This window comes from Erigeron canadensis, chromosome 9 (genome assembly GCF_010389155.1).
Source record: "Erigeron canadensis isolate Cc75 chromosome 9, C_canadensis_v1, whole genome shotgun sequence".
NCBI lineage: Eukaryota > Viridiplantae > Streptophyta > Magnoliopsida > Asterales > Asteraceae > Erigeron > Erigeron canadensis.
The window spans coordinates 11,859,029-11,879,228 of NC_057769.1; the positions used below are offsets into that span (position 1 = coordinate 11,859,029).

At 33.6% G+C, this 20,200-nt stretch overlaps 2 protein-coding genes and 1 non-coding gene across 4 annotated transcripts; 1 reads left to right on the forward strand and 2 right to left on the reverse strand.

The window, feature by feature from the left end:
- Positions 1 to 2,194: 2,194 nt before the first annotated feature.
- Positions 2,195 to 7,697, reverse strand: LOC122581414 (polyadenylate-binding protein RBP45). Its single transcript, XM_043753643.1, has 7 exons — positions 7,289 to 7,697; positions 6,243 to 6,717; positions 4,260 to 4,315; positions 4,050 to 4,180; positions 3,690 to 3,786; positions 2,732 to 2,911; positions 2,195 to 2,471 (listed from the first exon to the last, which is right to left on the reverse strand). Exons 1-7 carry the CDS (start codon positions 7,586 to 7,588, stop codon positions 2,469 to 2,471), a joined length of 1,242 nt encoding a protein of 413 aa, XP_043609578.1. The 5' UTR covers positions 7,589 to 7,697; the 3' UTR covers positions 2,195 to 2,468.
- A 2,691-nt stretch (positions 7,698 to 10,388) lies between these two features.
- Positions 10,389 to 10,460, forward strand: TRNAW-CCA. Its single transcript has one exon. It is a non-coding gene; the product is annotated as a tRNA-Trp (tRNA).
- A 283-nt stretch (positions 10,461 to 10,743) lies between these two features.
- Positions 10,744 to 14,963, reverse strand: LOC122581777 (cardiolipin synthase (CMP-forming), mitochondrial). Of its 2 annotated transcripts, none has more exons than XM_043754055.1 (8): positions 14,410 to 14,963; positions 13,937 to 14,003; positions 13,775 to 13,849; positions 13,645 to 13,696; positions 11,964 to 12,049; positions 11,792 to 11,866; positions 11,064 to 11,158; positions 10,744 to 10,963 (listed from the first exon to the last, which is right to left on the reverse strand). In XM_043754055.1, exons 1-8 carry the CDS (start codon positions 14,823 to 14,825, stop codon positions 10,942 to 10,944), a joined length of 888 nt encoding a protein of 295 aa, XP_043609990.1. In that variant the 5' UTR covers positions 14,826 to 14,963; the 3' UTR covers positions 10,744 to 10,941. The 2 variants fall into 2 exon arrangements, with proteins under 2 accessions (XP_043609990.1, XP_043609989.1); XM_043754054.1 differs by having other exon boundaries at positions 10,744 to 10,989; positions 14,410 to 14,943.
- Between the last annotated feature and the right edge of the window lie 5,237 nt (positions 14,964 to 20,200).

A 20,200-nucleotide genomic window follows, 5' to 3' on the forward strand; every position in this document is an offset into this window, starting at 1 on the left:
TAGGATTCTTAGATTAGGAATTTAGGGTCTTCATTTTTATCTAAAACTTACACGGGGTTGTATCTATTAATTATTTGATTAATTACGTACACAAATTAGTTGGACTCGAAGAAGATCAACTATATTTCAATACAAAGTAGACTTAAAACCAACAATGTATTCGATTTATTTAGTTTATATTTTGCACAGTAGCTTTCAATTGGTCATTTTGTCTAAAACCATATTTCAAGTCTTGAGTTAAAACCATAAATAACTAGTCCTTCAAAAAAAGTAATAATAATAAATAAATAATTTAGATGAATACCATAATTAAAGAAAGTCCTTTACTTTTCACAGAGTTTATTAATTATATATATGTTTATGTATTGTATTGTATTCTATAAACTCTAAATATATATGCATGTGTTAGATGAGTAGCTACTTTCAATTGGATGGATCACTGTAGCTATTTTCTTGGTTTTCTGGCGAGATTTTGAGTTTTCCGGAAAGTGTTGAATCTGAAATCTTTTGGTTAGCATTCATGCGGAAATTAATTTTGAGAAGTTTGGTGGTGGTTTCGTGGTCTAATTCAAAAAAACTAGTAAAATATCGACATTTTAAGTTTTCCGGTGAATTTTCCGGCCACTCAACCGGATAAGATAAAGTAAATTTTAGTTTTCGTCCCTGAACTTGTAGATTTTTGCACTTTCAGTCCCTCACGTGTTTTGCACGTGTGGGACTTAACGGCTGAAACTTAATACTGTTTGGTGAGGGACGATGATTGAAAAAATCTGTCAACTTTAAGGTCAAAATTGTAATTTTTTCACTTAAGGGACAAAAAGTGCAAAACGTGCTAACTTCAGGGACGAAAAATGTAATTTACTCTTATATGTATTAATAAGTATGTTACATTGCATTTATTTCTTACTATGCGTTATGTTCTCTGTAAACGTTAGTTATTAACTGGGATATGTTTCAAACTACTAAAAGGTCATGATAAAAAGTATGAATGTATTTTGTTACTCGTATTTTATTTTATTTTATTTCAGGGACAGTACAAACTCAAAATCTAGAAAATTACAATGAGTTTCAATCTATACTAATATATTATTTGTTTGTAATGTAAAATTGGTGATGACAAATTCACAAAATACTTAAGTCTTTTTTCTTAATTAACAAGCTAATCAGTCCGAGTTTAACTCAGGCTTATTAATAAAATCTATTGTTAACAACAAATATTTAAAATAATTATGCTATCTCTATTGTTGATTATTGGAATTTGATAATAATTGTCGGTGTTCTTTTCTATCTCTTCATTCCAATGCAAACCTCATCGATTCAAAAACAACAATTCATTCATAATCATTACCTCAGGTCCTTCATTACAAATGACATGGACCCAGAACCATCCCACCGTCTTGTACTCTTGTTAACTTCACCAACACTGCCAAAAACTTTACCAGAACCACATGCTGGAAGTCTCCAACAATTTGGAACAAACCAGTAAAAACCGGCTATAACTAGGTTATGTTCTCGAACTGATTATAACCCAGTCAAACTGGTTGAGATAGATTTGGATCTTCCACACTAATGAACAGGGTTGAATAAGAACTAGTTTTCACCCCGACCAATTTTGACCATGTTGACGAAAAACCAGTTTACTTCCAAACCGCCGGTTTGGGTCAATATCCAGTTTTGTACACCTCCAGGCTGCACTTAATAGAACAATAAACGACTAACATTCTAGCTTTTTTCTATATCCAGTTATCCACAAGACCACAAATAAAAACAATAACCTTCATTACCTATGTTGTTTAAAGTAGGGATTAGTATTTTATGATGTAAATAACTTTATACGAATTATCATGTATAAAACCTTCAAATCTTGTGCATTGTGTATATCCGAGTATATGTAACCATATAAGCTATCACTCGTAAAGTCGTAAAGTTTTGATTAGTCGAATACATACAATGCATAAGATTTGAAAGTTCATTACATACAATGCACGATATTGAAATTCGATATACACTATGACAATTCGTGTAAAGTTATTTACATTCCGGGGTACTAATAAGTATACAAAAATATAAAAATTGCATAATTTAATTATTGGTATAAGATTATCATGATTCTTGTAGCAACATTATTTCTAACACGTCTGCATTATTACCGTGAGCCAAAAACAAAAAACTTTGAGTCGAAAAGACCACCATCTCAGAGCAAATAAAACACTAAAACAAAGCAATAGTCAATAGTTGACCAAACAATCGTTAACGAAAAATAGCATCGCAAAAAGACCCCTAAATGATTACATAAACATCTCAAAGCAAAGTTAAATGAAAAATAACTGCCTAGCAAAGTTGATAATTACTATAAAGTAATAGCAACTCCATTACTTGATCGATCCTTTTTCATTTGCCTACAACAATATGCATCCGTCTTCTAGTTTACGGCATGCCCAACCAATCACGAACCATGCATATGCATGTCACTGCACCACCAGAATATCACATTAAATACACCTTTAAATTCTGAATCAGTCGATATTGAGTATAGCTTTTGAACTGCACAACTTTACTAGCGAGCCATCAGCATATGATTGGATTGTTACAAATATAACTCCACCAATTGGAAACTACCCAATCTGATTTATTACCCAACCCGGCCAATGGCACCTCTAGTTGCACATAAGTAAATAGTTTGTCAGCTATTTCCTGAAAAAAGGCATATATGATTGGTAATTAGTATTACCTGATGCTGCTGCGGCTGTGGCTGTGGTTGCGGTTGGACTTGTGGGTAACCACCGTATCCAGGATAGCCTCCATAATACATAGCAGGATCTTGTGCAACTGGAGCATACCCGTAAGTCTCATATCCCTGTCCATATCCATAGTATCCACCACCATTGTACTGGCTCTGCTCTACCTGAGGCTGAAAAAGATCCCATTGAATCAGTCCATGTTACTTATTTAATTCAAAGGCAACTAATTAAATATAACAGACAATTTCAACCTATTTATGCAATCAAATTGTGTTAATTTTTAATAGAAAGTAAAGTGACGAAACTCTTAGTAAACAGAGAAAACAGGTCATATGGTTCAAGTGCTTAATTGCTTTATTGAAAACAGGTCACATGAAGCATATTCAAGTGCTTAATTGCTTTATTGAAAGAAAAAAAAAATACTATATCACATTGAATTATTATACTTATAATCAAATATACATAGTGCTTTCTATCAAAATTCACAAGGACAAAAAGTGCTGCATGGTCAACCCTGACCCGACATTTCAATTTGTCATAGAACCAGTGTAAAAATCAGCCAACTCGGCCAATTACTCGGACTATATTTCGTTAGGGGAGTCTGAGCACGAATTCCCCAACCATGTACACAACCCACTTATCTAGCCACGGGTAATATGTGGCAAAATAATTATGAAAAAAATAAAATAGAAACAAAAAAAAAAATATTTTTGTTTGAGGATCACTTGGCCCAGGCGACACATACTATCGAAGAACCTGTTTTGACCCCATTGCCAACCTATTCAGCCCAAAAAATTGGCCACATCTATTATAAAGACACGGGTTTTTATCATTCAAAGAAGAGATGGTTTCTATCATGACTTCGAATCAAGAAATCCCAGTACATACGGGTTTGGACATGCTAAAATGAGTTTTTAACTGTCAATAATGCAAAACAGTTGAACAAACCTGTTTATTTGAAGGACTACGACCCCATGAAAGACGTACAGTCTGTCCACCTATCTGAGTTCCTTGTAGCATTCTCAATGCTTCTTCAGCACAGCTTCTGCAGATGCATTATACCCAAATATATTGTCAGCTATACATCAAAATATTACTATTTCAACACTAACTAATTTTTTTAATATTAGGTTCTATGCAATTAGGAATAAAAACAATTTGGGGGACTTTTAACCCCACTTGACCTCTGTTCACCTTTCTTGCTGTTACCAGGTTAACAAATAAGAGATGTAACAAAACTAGGATGAGGTCAATGAACTCATTCATGATGAGTCAAACTTCACATCTCTGGGGGAAAAAAAGACATACCTATCAACAAACTGAACAAATCCACACCGCTTGCCCACGGGAATCTTCACATGGACTAATTGCCCATACTGGCTAAATATTTGCTTAAGATGGTCATCTGAAACATTAGGGTCCAAGCCGCCGACAAATACCTGCAAGCAAAAGTTTCTTAACGTTAAACTCTAGTTCTAATAAGCAACGTGTGCTCTCATAATGGAACAAATTACTGACGGTAGTATTAGTTGGGTCCTCCTCATTTTGTGTTCCCTGAGTATTCTGGTATGAAGCTGCAATTAAAAAAAAAAGCTTAAATAAAATTATACAAAGAAGCAAGTAATTTCAGTTCCCTATCAATGCCTGATGTTAGTGGCTTGTAGCCAAGACGCCAGCACAGGTTTCAAATACATAAAAGTATACCAAACATGGCAAAGAAACTACAATCACAATTGTTCAAGATATGTATACTAAATCATTCACCAAAATATACGAGCACAAAAGTGAAATTTATGTTATAAAATATAAACTTCCATAGAAGCATAATTAATTTGTTTCACTTGTTTGGTCATAGACCTTCACATTAAGAAGATAGAGTATCACTTATTTGGTCATGGACCTTTAAACATATACATAAAACTGATCATCTCTTCTCTACTTGTATTTGCAATCATTTATCTCATGATGAGTAAACAAGATAGTCACTGTGGAACTATCATAAGCATTAAGTATGTTGCCCCAACTAAAAATGCCCTACCAAAGCCTGTAGAACTAATAACGCACAGCAAGAACATCCATTTACTGCATGAACTCAGGGATCAAACAAATAACATAATCACTTCATTTGGAGCTATTCAATTTTTACATGGTTAAATGAAAATAAATACCTAAGAAAACTACATGCCAACTATTCTTTCCATCAGGATCACAGATAAAAGGTCACAGTAGTGACTAAAAGAATAATATCAATAAATTCATGCAAGGACCCACAAGAAGTCAGCTGATCAGAGTCGATTCTTTCACACAGATCTAGAAATGAATCACAATTCCCCTAACGACAATCCTAGTGAGCTTCTATTTCTAACAAACAAGCATGTACTTACGGTTTTTAACCCAAGAATATATATAATTTTGCATCGATTATTCCACATTCCTAGAGTCTGAAAACCAAAACAAGTTTCCACAGCAACAAAAGAGCTGTTATCTAAAGCAATGAGACAAAAGGCCAAGTCCAACTATCATTGCAGCCTTCTATTTAAGGCCAGCCAGACCTATCATCATCATAATTACAAAGATAGGATCCAAAAAAAATGTGCAGAGAGCCAAAAATCAAATCTAATAGGCATGAACCAAGATAGAAAGTATCATCTAATGCCAAGAACTACTCCAAGCTCCATTGGGCATAGATACAGATTCCAAACTAATACTCTAGTCTACATCACGGTAACAGTAAGGACTAAGAACTAACATAAACTTAAATTGTAAGTGAAGGACACATCTTCAAATGAAACGGCAAGGTAAACTTTAGAGAGAAACAAAAACAGTGAACATAAAAGCTTATGGACAGGAAACAATTCCAATTAAAAACAAGGATACAGACAGACGGAACTAGAAACTAAAGCGATAATTGATAGTTGACAAAAAAAGAGACAAAAGAGCACTTGACAAGGTACGGAAAGTAAAATTTGACTAGAATGAAAAAAAGACAATATTAAAGGACTTGAATGAAATAAATTTAATAATGTTGTCCTCAGCAATTGAAATATACGGAGCGGGTAATTTAATGGCTTCAAATTTAATACTGACCTAAGCAAGGCCACCCAATATAGGGGTAACTATATCTGCTGAAATCAATGCCAGGCCATTACATGATAGAGCCCCTTGATGCCCTGCTTTGAGACAACAGGAGTTCTAATAAGTTTTTGCAAGTTCAATACATTAAGAAAATTTAATGCCCAAAATTGCTCAAAGCACTGGAAGGAAACGACTCTGCAAGCGTGCGTATATCTTCAGAATTTAAACGCAAAACCAATGAATTGAAGTTAAGAAGCTTGATTAGCAAAACCACTCTAACTACTAAAGGTCAAAAAACATCCACATATAGAAGCATTCAACGATCATATCAAGCACGATATATAAATAATAAACGAATTTCATATCCAATAAGTTTAAATCATAGACAGGTTATAAAGGTTCTATATAAAAAGTTGCAACACATACCTTTTGTATACTGTTGTCCAGCAGTAGTATTTTTGTTAGCCGCGGGCCCAATACGCATTGGTCTGGTTGAGCATAGTCTTCCATTCATCTCGGTCATAGCACGAAGTTGTTCAGTCTCGTCACCAAACTTGACAAATCCATAACCTTTAGTGCGTCCAGTCATTCGATCAGTTACAACTTTTGCGCTCTTTACAGATGGATAATGAGCTCTAAATGTCTCCTGCAATGTATAATCTGTAACGTCAGCTGCCAAATCCCCAACGAAGATGGTAAAATCCGGAGCACCATCTGCACGTTTTTCCCCAACACCAAAAGAAGCCCAGTTCAGTCTGAAGTTCTGCTCAACGTTAGGCATAAGAGTCCCATTATATGTCTGTAGATGCCTTTCTGCAGCAGCCCTACTATTGAACTCAATGAAACCATAACTTTCGGATTGTCCAGTTTGCTTGTTACGGATAACTTTTGCTGAAATCACCTGCATACAGTAGCAAATTTTCAAATCGCTATACAAGTTGGAAACAACACTCCCTCACATTATGCATTGGCGGCAAGGATACGTGCTGCAAGCACTGCACAAATTATTTTATTTTTATTTTCATTTACTTAGGTAGGGGAGATGATTGTGAGACTGCAGCAATGTTTGCTACAGCTGCACCGATCGTTTCACCGTAACTTCAACTTAATAAGTTTTTCAAAAACTATTTAAACTCTGGTAAATTCATCAAAAAAGTTTAATGTGAATTGTGTGTTATTATAAACAATGACATAACTAGATCACAATTAATCACAAAAACATCTAACACATGACCGCGATCTATTGCTTCCACTGTCCCAATATACACGTATACCTTTCTATATGTACACATATACATAGCTACACAAAACTACAAAAATCAAAAAACATACATATACATACACACATGTATATATATAGCTACACACACACATATATATCTATATATAATATACGAATATAACTTTTAAATCTAAATAAATTAAACAAACAAAAAAAATAATTTAAACAGTTAAAATAAATGAATATATACCTCGCCAGATTGTGAAAAGCAGCTAACAAGATACTGTTCATCCATCCAATACTGCAAATCACCGATCCACAACGTACGGATCTCATCTGCTGTAGCCGGTTGATGATTCGGACCGACAGCAGACGGTGGAGGTACGGTGTACTGTGGCGGAATAGCGGCGGCAGCCGGTGGTGGTTGGTTATATGTATACATTTGTTGCGGCGGTTGTTGTGGGAATTGTTGTGGTGGTTGTTGATTCATCATCCATTGTTGTTGTTGTTGGTAGCGTGGATCCATAGCCGCGGCTGTCGATGGTTGCATAATGAAACCCTAAATAAATAGATAGATACAGAATATAGATATAGAGAAAGAGAGATTGGGATTTGGATTTGAGGATGTAAAATAAATTTGGATTTGAGGGTCAACTTGTGTTTGAATGTGTTTAACCCTTTAAGTTTGTGGCGTTTTTATGTTTTGACCTTTTGCTTTTCTTCTATCCTTTGGTTTTTCATGTTATAACAAATCTTTAATAAAAATTAATTTCTCTTTCTTCCATCTATACAACCCAATCTAAACCATTTTTTATTATAAAAATATAATTTATAATTACTTTTACCATATTAAATATAATTATTTTTACTTAAAATATAAATATAAATACCTTTATAATAATCTTATACATAAAAGAATAGTTATAAGAAAATACAAATTTAAAATACTAAAAAATATATATTTTCTAAAATAGTTTCATTTTTAATAAAATTTATGTCAAAACATCCGTAAAAAAAAACTAAAAAAAATACCATGTTTTTATAGTTATATATAAAGTTATAAATTATAAGATATTAATAAAAAACTAACAAGGTGTAAAACTAAATATGTATATTGAAAAGCATATATCCAACTACCACTTAAATTGTGACAAGTGTCATGTTTTCTTTGACAATCTTGGATTGTTAGGGGGCTAATTTGTCACAGCTCGCTTGCATACTTCATTTTTTTTGAATATTATATTGCTAAATCCAACAAACAGATCACTAATAATGGTAGTCTAATGTAGCAATGAGCAAAAATACGAAATATTTTAACTATTAAGGTGGCGGAATACCTCGTCACCCCTCCCTGCCCTCCCTGATTTTTTAATAGGTACTTGTTCGCTCCCTAATTGCAGGGAATACCTTCCCACCCCTTCCTGCCCCTCCAGCCCTTTTCTATTTTATTTAATTTCTATTTATTTTTATTCAAATAATTACTTAAACTTTTATTTAATAAATTAAAACTAATACAATATTAAACTAACACAACAAAATAAAACACGAAATTATAATCTAAAATGAAACGACAACACAATACATAAACAAACTCGATCCCGATGATAAATTTGGGGTTGTCGAACCGGATCCGCAAAATAAAGGGTTATTAAAGAATGGGTTCATGATTTATATATATATATATATGTACCTGTATATATGTAAATGTAATAGAAAGGTGTATATAGATATATATAAATGTATAATGTATGAATATGGAGGTTTTTGTGTTGTTTTTGGTGTAGAACAGATGCAGATGCATATCTATCTATAAATATATAAACCATTATAAAACATATTGAAATTCTATTTAAGGTAATTTAAACACTTTTTTCAATATCCCCATATTGCCCTTAATTCACATATTATTTCTAATTCTATATCTTTAAACACAATCAGACAAATACCTTACCATGATCAAACCTCACTGTTTTGTATTATCCTCGCCGTTTAACTGCTGCAACGCGCGGACATCAACTTTCGGATAAATAAGAAAGGAAGAAAAAAAAGAAAGATAAGGAAGAAAAGATAAAAGTGGATTAGTCTTTGGATCTAGGCCCCACTTTTTTTTTAAGCATTCAACGGTCAAAAAAATAGGCAAGAAAACCAGCACCATAGTCCCTAAATCCCTCCCTACCCTACAGGTACCTGTTGCGTGGAATGATGTTCAAATAGGTACTTATCCGGGACCTTATCCCTCCCTGGGGCATTCCATGCACTCTCATCTTCTTTTATAAATAAAATAAACTATATTTTCCCTTTTTTATCAACTTTCTATCCTTAAAAAATTCAAAATATCATTAACTTTCAGTACATTTTTAACTCACACATTACATCTACCCAAAATATCCTTAGGATATTTTTTAATTTTATCTATTCAAACAATCACTTTTATTTATTCACTAATTTAAATATCTCTAACTAAAATACTTTATGATAATCTTAATGGAACTATTTACAATATATAACATTTAACCTTTAAAATAATTACACTTTTTATTTTGTAACATTCAAGTTCTTCAAAGTTAAGTGTAAATTACATTCAAGTTCAAATTTCAAATGAATCCAATTAGAACATCAAATAGATTTAAGCAAAATGTTAGGATGATTCTAAGTTCATTTGTCAACCGAAAACATTCTCAAATTCAAGTTTACTCGTCAAGGCTTTTGATAATTTGATATTCTCATCTAAAATCTTCTTTTGTTCCTTTTTCAGTGCTAAATATAACCGCAATGATGTAACAACTTCGGACTTCCCAATGCAAGATCTTTGAAAAACTTCTTCCCAAATTATAACGACACCTACCGCCCCATCACGTAGGTGTCTTCGACCCTCATATTCAATTTGGAATAACAGACGACTAGGCTACATTATCTACAATGTTTATAAATATATCATCTTTGTTTAATAAAACTAATTAAATCCTTTTATATATATATTTTTATTGAACGATCAACTAAGATGATGTTGGGTATTCCATATATGTCGCTCCACTGGCTAAAGGTACATACCAACTAGCCTAACGCAGACGGATGGAGCTTCCCGGCCACTTAACTCTAGGTTTTGGGGAACCTACTAACCCGTCCGCGTGCGGATACAACAACGGAATTATGGTAAAACTCGGTGCAATCTTGGACTTGAACATGGGGGACCACGCTTTCATTGTAACTCTCATGTCAAAAGAATTGGCAAACCTTATACAGTAAGTTTAACTTGATTTAATTTAATTTAATACAGCATGAAATTAAACATTTCAGTTTGCGTGTAATAAACCAATATAACTTTGTGGGAGAAGTGGAATATCACAAGGGGATCCGTGGCGCAATGGTAGCGCGTCTGACTCCAGATCAGAAGGTTGCGTGTTCGATTCACGTCGGGTTCAAATCCCTACAACCCCTTTATTTTTAATAGTTTTTTCTTCACTTTTTTTCTTTTTTCATCAGATAGTTCTTTGCAGTGATATTTGTATACAAGTTCTTGCAACATAAAGCTCGTTGTTACTTTTATCTTTGCATCATCTGCAATAGGAGAACAACTGTCTCATGATTCAGAGCAAAAAACACTCTAGATACGAGATTCTGCTTCCCTTCACGATATGGAGTTAAACATGGTAGTGCGCTTGCTAGAAAGAAATTGAGCACTTCATAGTCGATCAAGATCACAAGTTTTAATCTAATTCTTTCCATTCATAATCTAATCTAGTACGCGTACAACATCAATTTGACAACTACGCTGTTACCTATATCGATTGACATTTGTCGGTATCGTTAACGTTTGATGACAAAAAAAACTCTACTACTATTTACAGGAGTTCAGATTAGACTTTCTTTTGAATGAAAATGGATCTGTTCTTCAGATGCTGTTTACCATAAACCGCAGTGGAGCCTGCAGTAGTTAAAGCCACTAACCAACTGCATTGAAGAAACGAAACGAGATTTAAAAAAGTAAGACCAAGAAAACAAAAAGGGAATTTAACTACAAGTACCTTAGATACGTGATGTATGATTGGGTTTCCTCGGTACCAAAATCGGGTTGCAGAAGAGCAAATGTAACCAAGGCTAGTTGCAAACATGTGTTAACCTATGATGAATCACAATTAGCAATTCCATTTTAGGAAGGGTTTCCCTCCTAGAAAGTATAGCAATTTTGACCCATTCGTTAATGGGTCGAACGGGTATCTTTTTTTTCATCTCCAACCAGGTAAACTCAATTAAATCAGCAAAAAGTGATACAAGTCAAAGGTTGACCTTATCAAATATGTAAGTAAAAAAAATATGCCCTCACTCACTTTATTTAAAAGGTTAGATTCTTACTGAAATAAATCAAATAATACATACCTTTTGTACTCGTATTGACACACTAATTATGCATCCGGTCCACAAGTTTTTCGATTTTGTCTAGTAAAGGAAGTGTATCATTTTCAATTATTAATCACTGACTTTAACTAAATTTTAAGTTCCAAGCCCATCATTGCCTTTTTTGGGAATAGACAGACTAATTTTCTCAATGAGCTGAGAATAGCCCTTTTATGAGTTTATCTAAATAATACTGTGTAGATACTACTATATGATATCAAGTTATCAACAAACTATTAATGGGCCTCAAAAAGCAATGGTTCCATAATCGACAAACATAATATCCTAAAACTTCGTTTACGATGTTCCAATCATACATAAGAGGAAAGGAATAAGGAGAGCATGAAAACAATGTTACCTTACTAATCATTAAAGGCTCAACTTTCTGTGGGCGGATCCCATCAAGATCGAAAAACTTTAACCAACTCCTTGACTATTGCAAAACAGAAAAAAAAAAAGAAAAAGTACAATAAATGCAAAAAATCCAAACCAATAAGTTGTAAAATGCTAATTCGGTAAAAACAACCCACCTCTGAACCTAAATGGCTAGCCCTTACATACACAGCACCACCAACTAGAGCAAGATCCCGCAGCACAACAAGAGCAACTAGTCCTGCTGTATAATTATGGATTACGAAATAAATTGAAGTGTTCATAAATAAAATGTCACCAACGGATGGTACCATACTTATTATATTTTTTCTCCATGTGTATTTGGCAGAAACAAAACCGTGTTTCTATTTGTCGCTTTTGGACATAGAATGGCTTCTTTCAGAATCATGTAGTTAGGCTACAGTGAAGGATAGTAACATCCCCTTAAAATAAATTTAGCATCTTAACTTATCTTTTAAAAGTTAAAACCAGAGCAAAGAACATGAATTCATACAAATTGGAACAATTGGTCCACAACAAGGTAAACCTATATTGTTGTCGTCTTGTCGATAGCAGGCGCCAATGGATGTCAAAACAAATCAAGTTGGGTTTGAGCCACCAGCCGATTCTTAAGCATAACCGATAACTTATAACATGGTCACAAAAGATTTAATTATAATTATATCATGCAACTTTTTGGAGTAAAGCAATTTGTAGACAGGTATCTACAGCTCAGTACCACGCAAAAACCTACAGCCAACTGGTTTTAGGATCACCTTATATACTGCTAGGTGAAAGTCCCTTTGGTTTGAGTAAAGTCATTTTACCATATTGTAAACATGCTATGCCACAGATCACTTTGACCCATTTCTTTTATAGCTAAGTTGAATGGGTTTGACACTTTAACCTACTAGACAAGACTATTTACCCCAAATAAACCCTTACGCAAAAAAGGGAAACCTACCTTCTCCCCTACTTGTTTCTATTATTAAAATCAGGGATCAGCCTTGATCATTTACACATAAACTTCACACAAATGAAACTCCCTAATTGTTCTATTATTATAGCCCTGTCCGGTTAAAGTTTTAGACATATGTACATCTTGATCTGTTGTTATCACATGCATCACACCAACGAAAAACAGTATTTCACATTTTCACTAAAAGGCTATTGCATGAAACAAGAGACTGCCCTAACTGGGTTCATACTTGCAACGTTGTTACATGGCTTAATAATAGAACAGCGAACAAGAAAAGATTCAACAAGAAACTTCCTAAGCATAGTGTAAAATTATGTACTCAATTATGATAAAATGGGAACAACCATGTTACCTTTACATTATCGTGTACCCGGTAGAAGACACAGACAAAACACAACTATTCAGAATGCAACCACACAAGAAACAGTATACTACTTGACTTTGTGACTCTAACAAATGATAGAACTTAATCACTGTCGTAGTAACTAGTGTCATTTCATAAAGAGGAGTGGATCCACCACATTGAGCCCACACTAAAGACTTATTTAATATCCAAAAACATTTAGGACGTCATGAATCTATCTCCATGACGTTGAAACTAAAAAAATATATATGCTATATCCTCATTAGGTCTAAATACTTTGTTTACCTAAAGCAGGGGACATAAACTGTTATCCAGGATAAGAATATGTATTTTTAATTATATCTTAGTTTGCTAATGTACTTTTATGTTGAGCCTATAATGAGGATTCTTCTCAAACCGAAGACACAGCTTTTCCCCATATGGTGAGAGAGGGGTAAAAACTATATTAGAATTTTAATTTGCAACAAAAAACTGGGGAAGCTGAACCCATACTTACAGTGCAAAAGACCCCTTTCTACCATAGCCATGGCAACACATCCAATTAAAACCTGCTTAAACAGGTTTACATACATATTACAATCGATTTTTACCATCAATCTAAAGCACTAGTAACCAAGTGCACTTACTTTGTCGGCAAGAGGATCAAGGTATGAACCAACCACAGAATTGATTCCCATTTTTCTCGCCACATATCCATCTAACTGCAACAAGAAAAAACATTCATCGTAAAATAACATAAGCTAAATACAGTTGTCAGCAGACATACAAATGTCTCAAAATACACATACCCAGTCCGTTGCCCCAGACACAGCGAGTCCAACAAATGCAGGAAGATACATATCATGCATAATCATCCTGCATCAAAGAAGCGATACACTTTACGTACGACGCAGAAATCTTTTATACAAGTCCTTATAGCTTATCGTGGTTTTTAATTAAGAAACACAATAAGCCCTTTCCGAGTGTTGGCGTAAGACAGAAATACATACTTTCTTGTATAATTTCCTAGTTAGCACTTTATAAAATAAGCAAATCCCAAACACCCCCAAATGTACCCTGTATATTCTAACGGCAAATCTACTCTGCTCCTATATTTACTCCAATAATTCCCACATTGGCACCCCCAAATGTCCCTAATAACAATTCTAGCTATGTGTTTAGCAAAATTCGAGTCGGCCCAATTCCGGTTCAAGTCCGAACAAAATGTGTGAATTATTATATGGTGCGTAAAAAAAAACGATAAAATTAATAAGAAAAGTACCATCCAAGAACAGGGCCAGAAACTAATCTAGTCATGGAAATAAAATTAGGCCAATTAACAAAACTATCCACCAATCCACGTGTCCCAACACTCTCAAATTCCACCTCTTTATTATTATTATTAACAGAACTAGCCTTACTTAACCCTAGCCCTAAATTCACGGTGGGGAGTTTAGTTTCTTTAACAAAACGGTGCGGATTAGGAATCGAAACGACGTCGGATTGGAAGTGTAAAGGTGTAGCTGATTGTAAAAGCTTCCAGGGAGGATAAGATAGAAAAAGTGGGCCATGGAGTGTGTGATTTGGATTTTTTGGGAATAAAGGTGGCGGCTTTGAAGAGGTGAGGGATCGAAACGACGTCGGATTGGAGATGATGGTTTTTTGAGCGAGTTTTCTAAGTGATCTGAGAATGGCCATTGATTGATTGGTTGATTAATGGTGGCGCATTGTAATTAGGGTTTTGCAGGGGATATCTTTTTTGTTTTTTTTTTCCAAAGTTTGATGAACAAGAAAGAAAGTAAGAAAAGTTGACAGTTTGACACGTTGGGATGTGGTGTTGTACACGTAGTAGTCCCCGCCGAAGTATTCTGTTTTTGTTTTCTTTTTTTTTTCTATGGATGATTTTAAGTTTTTAACAGATTCAAACTTGTGGGCAGGTGTTTTTTTTTAACATATAAACTAACACGATATCCGCGCAATGTGGCGGTGGCCGCGATGATGATTGGTGATATTAGCGACGGGTGGTGATGGTGGCGACTATTGGTGGTGGTGACAATGTTGAATGGTGCCGGTTGATGTAAATGTAAATGTGGTAGTGGAAATATTTAGAAGATAAATGTACCATAATGTAAATCAAATTATTATGAGTAAAATGGTCATTTCGCAACTCTTCTTTTCAACAATGAGTGTATAATCTTAATATAGTAGTATAGATAGATGGATACTCGCGCGATGCAGCGGCGGTGGGCGGAAATGAGAGCGATTGATGGTAGTAATTTTCATATTAGCGTTAACAAAATTGCGGGTTACAAAAAAAGGACAGTGGTTAGAGCGTGCCTGATTTTAGGGTGGAGAGGGTATTATGAGAATAAAAAATATCCAAAGGCAAATAAGGTATTTCAAAAAAAGAAATAATTAATAGGGGGGATTTGCTTTATTAAGTAGTATAGATACATTTTCTTCGAAAGGTATGTGTCATTCATTCAACAACAAGATTACTTCAAACTTACGAAGTAGCTAAAATTACATAATGAGGATTAGATTACATTAAATCAATTCCAATCCTTTCAAAAAATATATCTTTTTTCAATCTACTTCTAAACCATAGGAATCCAATACCTTTAATATCTAAAAGCACTTTGTTGCTACAAACCTTGTTGTCTTGAAAGATCTTATCATTTATTTTTTTTCCAAAGACAGAAACAAATAACAAAGCAAATTCTTTGAAGATCTTTTTTTGACTTGTTACCCAATCCAACATTGTTGTGAAGCTCAATAATATCACGAAACAAATTGAAAGTAAGCGTACTAGTGTTGCACCACACTCTTAAATGATCCCAAACTTGAATAAAAACATAATGACAAAAAAAAAAAATGCTCGAGCATTTCATCCCAATCTCCACATAAACCGCGAAGGGTAAATCCAAAAAAACAACTATGGACTTGCAGGGCCATATAGGTAGGGAAACGATCTATAGAAGCTCGCCAAAGGAAAATATTGCACTTCTTAGCCACTCCAGGCACCCATTTGAAAACAAAACGACCAACTACAATTGTCGTTACTCCTTAAAAATTTCTTTAACGATTTTGACTGAAAACACGTTTTGTTTATCCCCTAGCCAAACCCACCTGTCACATGTATCATCAACATGTACCTCGTCCACAAGGTTGCAAAAATCTCATCCATTCCTCAACCATTTGTCTAGACATGGGAATCGAATACCACTCCTGACTTCCAATGAATCTCTTTGAAACACTACATAACCGATCACAAATAGCACACTTTTTATTTTTTCCGTTTTGAAAATAAGAGGGAAAGCATCTTTAAGACACCTTTCTCCTATCCAAAAATCGAGCCAGAAAAGAATATGAGTCCCGAACCTATATTTAGAGTACATCAAATCAAATAATTTTATACAACACGGTTACCAGTAATAAACCTTCATTTAGTAAATATCATATTTGTCCCTATTAAACCAACTAAATATCAAATATACCTAACTCAAAATAACAATATCATATATACATATTTTGAATGTAATAATATCAAATATATCCATTTTAAATATAATAATACCAATTATGCCTTTTTTAATTATGAAAAAGTAAATATTCAGTTGAAATCTATAATTAAGTTGAACACGAAATGACAAAATTCAGTCACACATTTTTTCTTCTTTTTGTTCCCTTAATTCCCACTATTCGCTGCTACCACCAACACCATCGCTGTTACCGCCCCACAATACCACCTCATCTTCAATCACCACCATCTTCGAGGGCGGTACCACATGGCTATCACTATTCACCCGCACCACCGATCATCGATTCTAACTCCCCTTTATGAATAACTTGAGGGCGTATCTAGTATTGTATCATCACCAGAAAAGATGACGACAACGTTATTGGTGGTTGTGGCAATGACAGATGGTGGTGGTAGTGATGGGAGCGATAGATGGTGGTGGTGGCAGCGGGGGATGGTGAGAGCATGGATGGTGATTGTGCATACTTGATATTTTTAAGTTTAAAATGGACAAATTTGAAATTTTTAATTTTAAAATGGGTATATTTGATATTTTTCATTTAAAATGGGTATATTTGATATCTTTATATTCGAATTGGGTATATTTGATATTTTTAATTTTAATTGGGTACATTTGATATTTATGTAGTTTAATAAGGGTAAATATGAAATTCACTCTATCTTTTATCACAAAAGATCAAGAAGACTAAAACTTTATTTTTTTATTTAATAAACTTAATTATTCAGTTAAATTTCATGTTTTTTTTAACTTAATAAATAAAAATAACTGTCAATTAATTTTATTTTACCTAATATATGCACAAATATTATTTATACATTCAGTCACTTAATTTACTCAACATTTAATGACTTAAAAAAAAGGTCATAACTCTACATTAACAACTTTTGGGCCGGTTAACTCATCGCTAAGCAATCAAATGACACATAGACAATGTTAAGATACTAACAAATACTTTGGAACTTATCAGATACATTTGGGTCTAAAAAAATCATTAGTCAGTGATAATTTGAAAAGGGAAAATCTATAAATTTTATCTGTTTACTGATTTAATATAAAAAAAACGAGCATGATACCCGCGCAATGCGGCGGCGGTGGTGTAGAAGACGGTCTAGTGGCGGCGGTGATGGTACGTACTGTGTCAAGTGGTGTAGGTTGATGTAATTGTGATAGTGAAAAGTTTTAGAAGATAAGGGCTTAAAGTGTTAAGTATTAAAAATAAGAGTTTATGGTGTAAATTAATTTATTAAGGGCAAAGTTGGTAATTTATAAAACTCTTTCCATAGTGGGTTTTTATTAAGGGACAATTTAGTAATTTCGTATGTGACATATGAGTAACTATTTCTATTTTGAGAGGGTACATAATCTTTATCTTTATATAGGAGTAAATATGTAACACTTTCATTCAAGCACGACATTGATAACTACAGTTGTAATTAAAATAAAATGAGTATACAACTTCATGGCAAAATGGTATAAAGTTCATGAAAATGTGATAAAACAAAATCTTCGAAAAAAAATGTTTGTATTTCTTCCAAAAAGTGCTACCATTATAAAAAATTATATATATTTATGGCTCCTAGAGCTGAGAGAAATAATTAACCTGAACTTTTAATCTGAATCGTTGAAAGTAATAGCCAAAATAAATCTTAGCCCTTTAAATGGAAAACAATTGTAAGTTCCAGCCTCCCCGAAACATATACACTATAATCATCTTTCTCCATCAATCACCCCAAACATATATCTCCATCTAAACTATAGCCGCCGCTGCCACCATAAATTAAATGGAAGAAGAAGGTGGAAACAGGTCAATAACACCAGTGGTCGGTTAATTAAATCAAAAAACAGTCAGGTTGATTTTTATCCACCACTCATCGTCATCGAAGAAGAATGGTTTCGAAGTTTTGGTAATGTTTTAGATTTTGTGCATTTTATTGGATACTTTAATTGATGATTTTGTTGTAATCGTCTTTAAATTCCTAGCTTTAATTGATTTTGGGTATACATAAATTTGTATGGTAATTATAATTTTGCTAGGTGGTGTATGTATATATCTATACATTTATATGATTTGTTTTTAGGTACGCAATCACAACATAGTTTGTACGCCTCCTCTTTCATCTTTTCTCCCGTTAATATATTATGATACAAAAGTTCTAATTTTCATTCTAATTTTGTTGAAATTTATTGATTTAATAGTGTCATAGTATGTGGTTTAATTGGTTTTAATGAATTGGGTGTTCTTATTTTAGGGATCTTCAATTTATTGTCAAAGGATATTGGAATTGAATGATTGGTGGCTTTATAACTACACATTTATAAATCCGTCCAAGGTTTCTTCTCATTTTAGTTTAGTTTTTTTTTTCTTGATAAAAATTTTCAATGTAAAAGAACGAAGTGCGATTGTGTATTTCAGTGATGATTTTGGTTTAACGTTTTTCAGGGAGGTGGTTTACAATGTTTTAGTGCTTTGGGCTTGAAACATTTCATTTTTTAATAGAATAACGCAATTTCATTTTCTTCGTACCTGTGCAGGAATGCAGGATTGGTGATTCATCAAAGAAATGGTATGCAAAAAAAAAAAGGTAACTTAGAGTGAGATAGTTTTTATGGATCTATGCTTTTGAAAACATTGGTCATACTTTATTTATATCTTTTACGTCAAGCGAACAACCAGTTTTCTTTTGTAATTATAGATTATAGTTTGTTTACATTCCTTTTTTTTCCAGGCTTTAAACCTTTATCGAAGGTATGGGCTGTTATTTAGTAAGCTTAAAGGTTTGTGTTAAATATACATCAATTCTTTGTTTTGATTTTGATTCATTGCTCATGTCGTGTTGTAATTTATGATTGGTCACATCAGTTAATGTGATCTTGGTCATTTTTTAGTTATTAGCCTGCATTTGATGTGTATTTGATAATGGTGGTGCAGAGTTATAGCACCATAAGAATAAGTCAGCACAATTATCTTGGGTGTGAGCTCAAAGATGGGCGATGAAGGAACCCCTCTCTTGCAAGAAGTGGAGTAGCATTTTACAACTTAGTAGCCATAAATTTAGCCAATGCCAGACACGTAACCATATATTGTTCTACTTATACATGTTACAAGATTTGTTACCCTCACAAGGTATGCGACAACCTTTGATGTATTTATATTTAGCGTTTGCAGGTGATCGAAGCTCTTGCTCGTGCAGGGCTCGAGTCTTCTAACCTGGTTGTTGGTATTTAATGTTGACTTCACTAAGAGAGCAGGAGCAATGAAAGGACATATATATTATTAGTACTATGACACATTAGTTTTTGACATATATATTATTATTACATTGTTTTGAACTTATTATTAAACTTTCACTTTGATGCCTTGAAAATGATTTCCATGGGCTGAATTAATGTAATTCAATTTGAAAGCTAACTTCCATTTTGCCAACGAGTTGTTTAGTCAATATGTATACATATTATACTTTTAAGTTCTAATCATGTATGTGGACTTGAGCAATCTCATATGTGATATTGCAAGCACATGCTATGTGGGTA

What these genes read in the sequence shown, in the direction of transcription:
- LOC122581777 (XM_043754054.1), bottom strand. Translation starts at nt 14,825, where the DNA reads ATGGCCATTCTCAGATCACTTAGAAAACTCGCTCAAAAAACCATCATC. An exon ending in TGTCTGGGGCAACGGACTGG is followed by an intron (nt 13,850 to 13,936) that starts GTATGTGTATTT and finishes TTCTTGTTGCAG; the next exon opens with TTAGATGGATATGTGGCGAG. An exon ending in CTAGCCATTTAGGTTCAGAG is followed by an intron (nt 11,867 to 11,963) that starts GTGGGTTGTTTT and finishes GTTTTGCAATAG; the next exon opens with TCAAGGAGTTGGTTAAAGTT.
- LOC122581414 (XM_043753643.1), bottom strand. Translation starts at nt 7,588, where the DNA reads ATGCAACCATCGACAGCCGCGGCTATGGATCCACGCTACCAACAACAA. An exon ending in TTTGTTCAGTTTGTTGATAG is followed by an intron (nt 3,787 to 4,049) that starts GTATGTCTTTTT and finishes ATGCATCTGCAG; the next exon opens with AAGCTGTGCTGAAGAAGCAT. An exon ending in GTAGTCCTTCAAATAAACAG is followed by an intron (nt 2,912 to 3,689) that starts GTTTGTTCAACT and finishes GATCTTTTTCAG; the next exon opens with CCTCAGGTAGAGCAGAGCCA.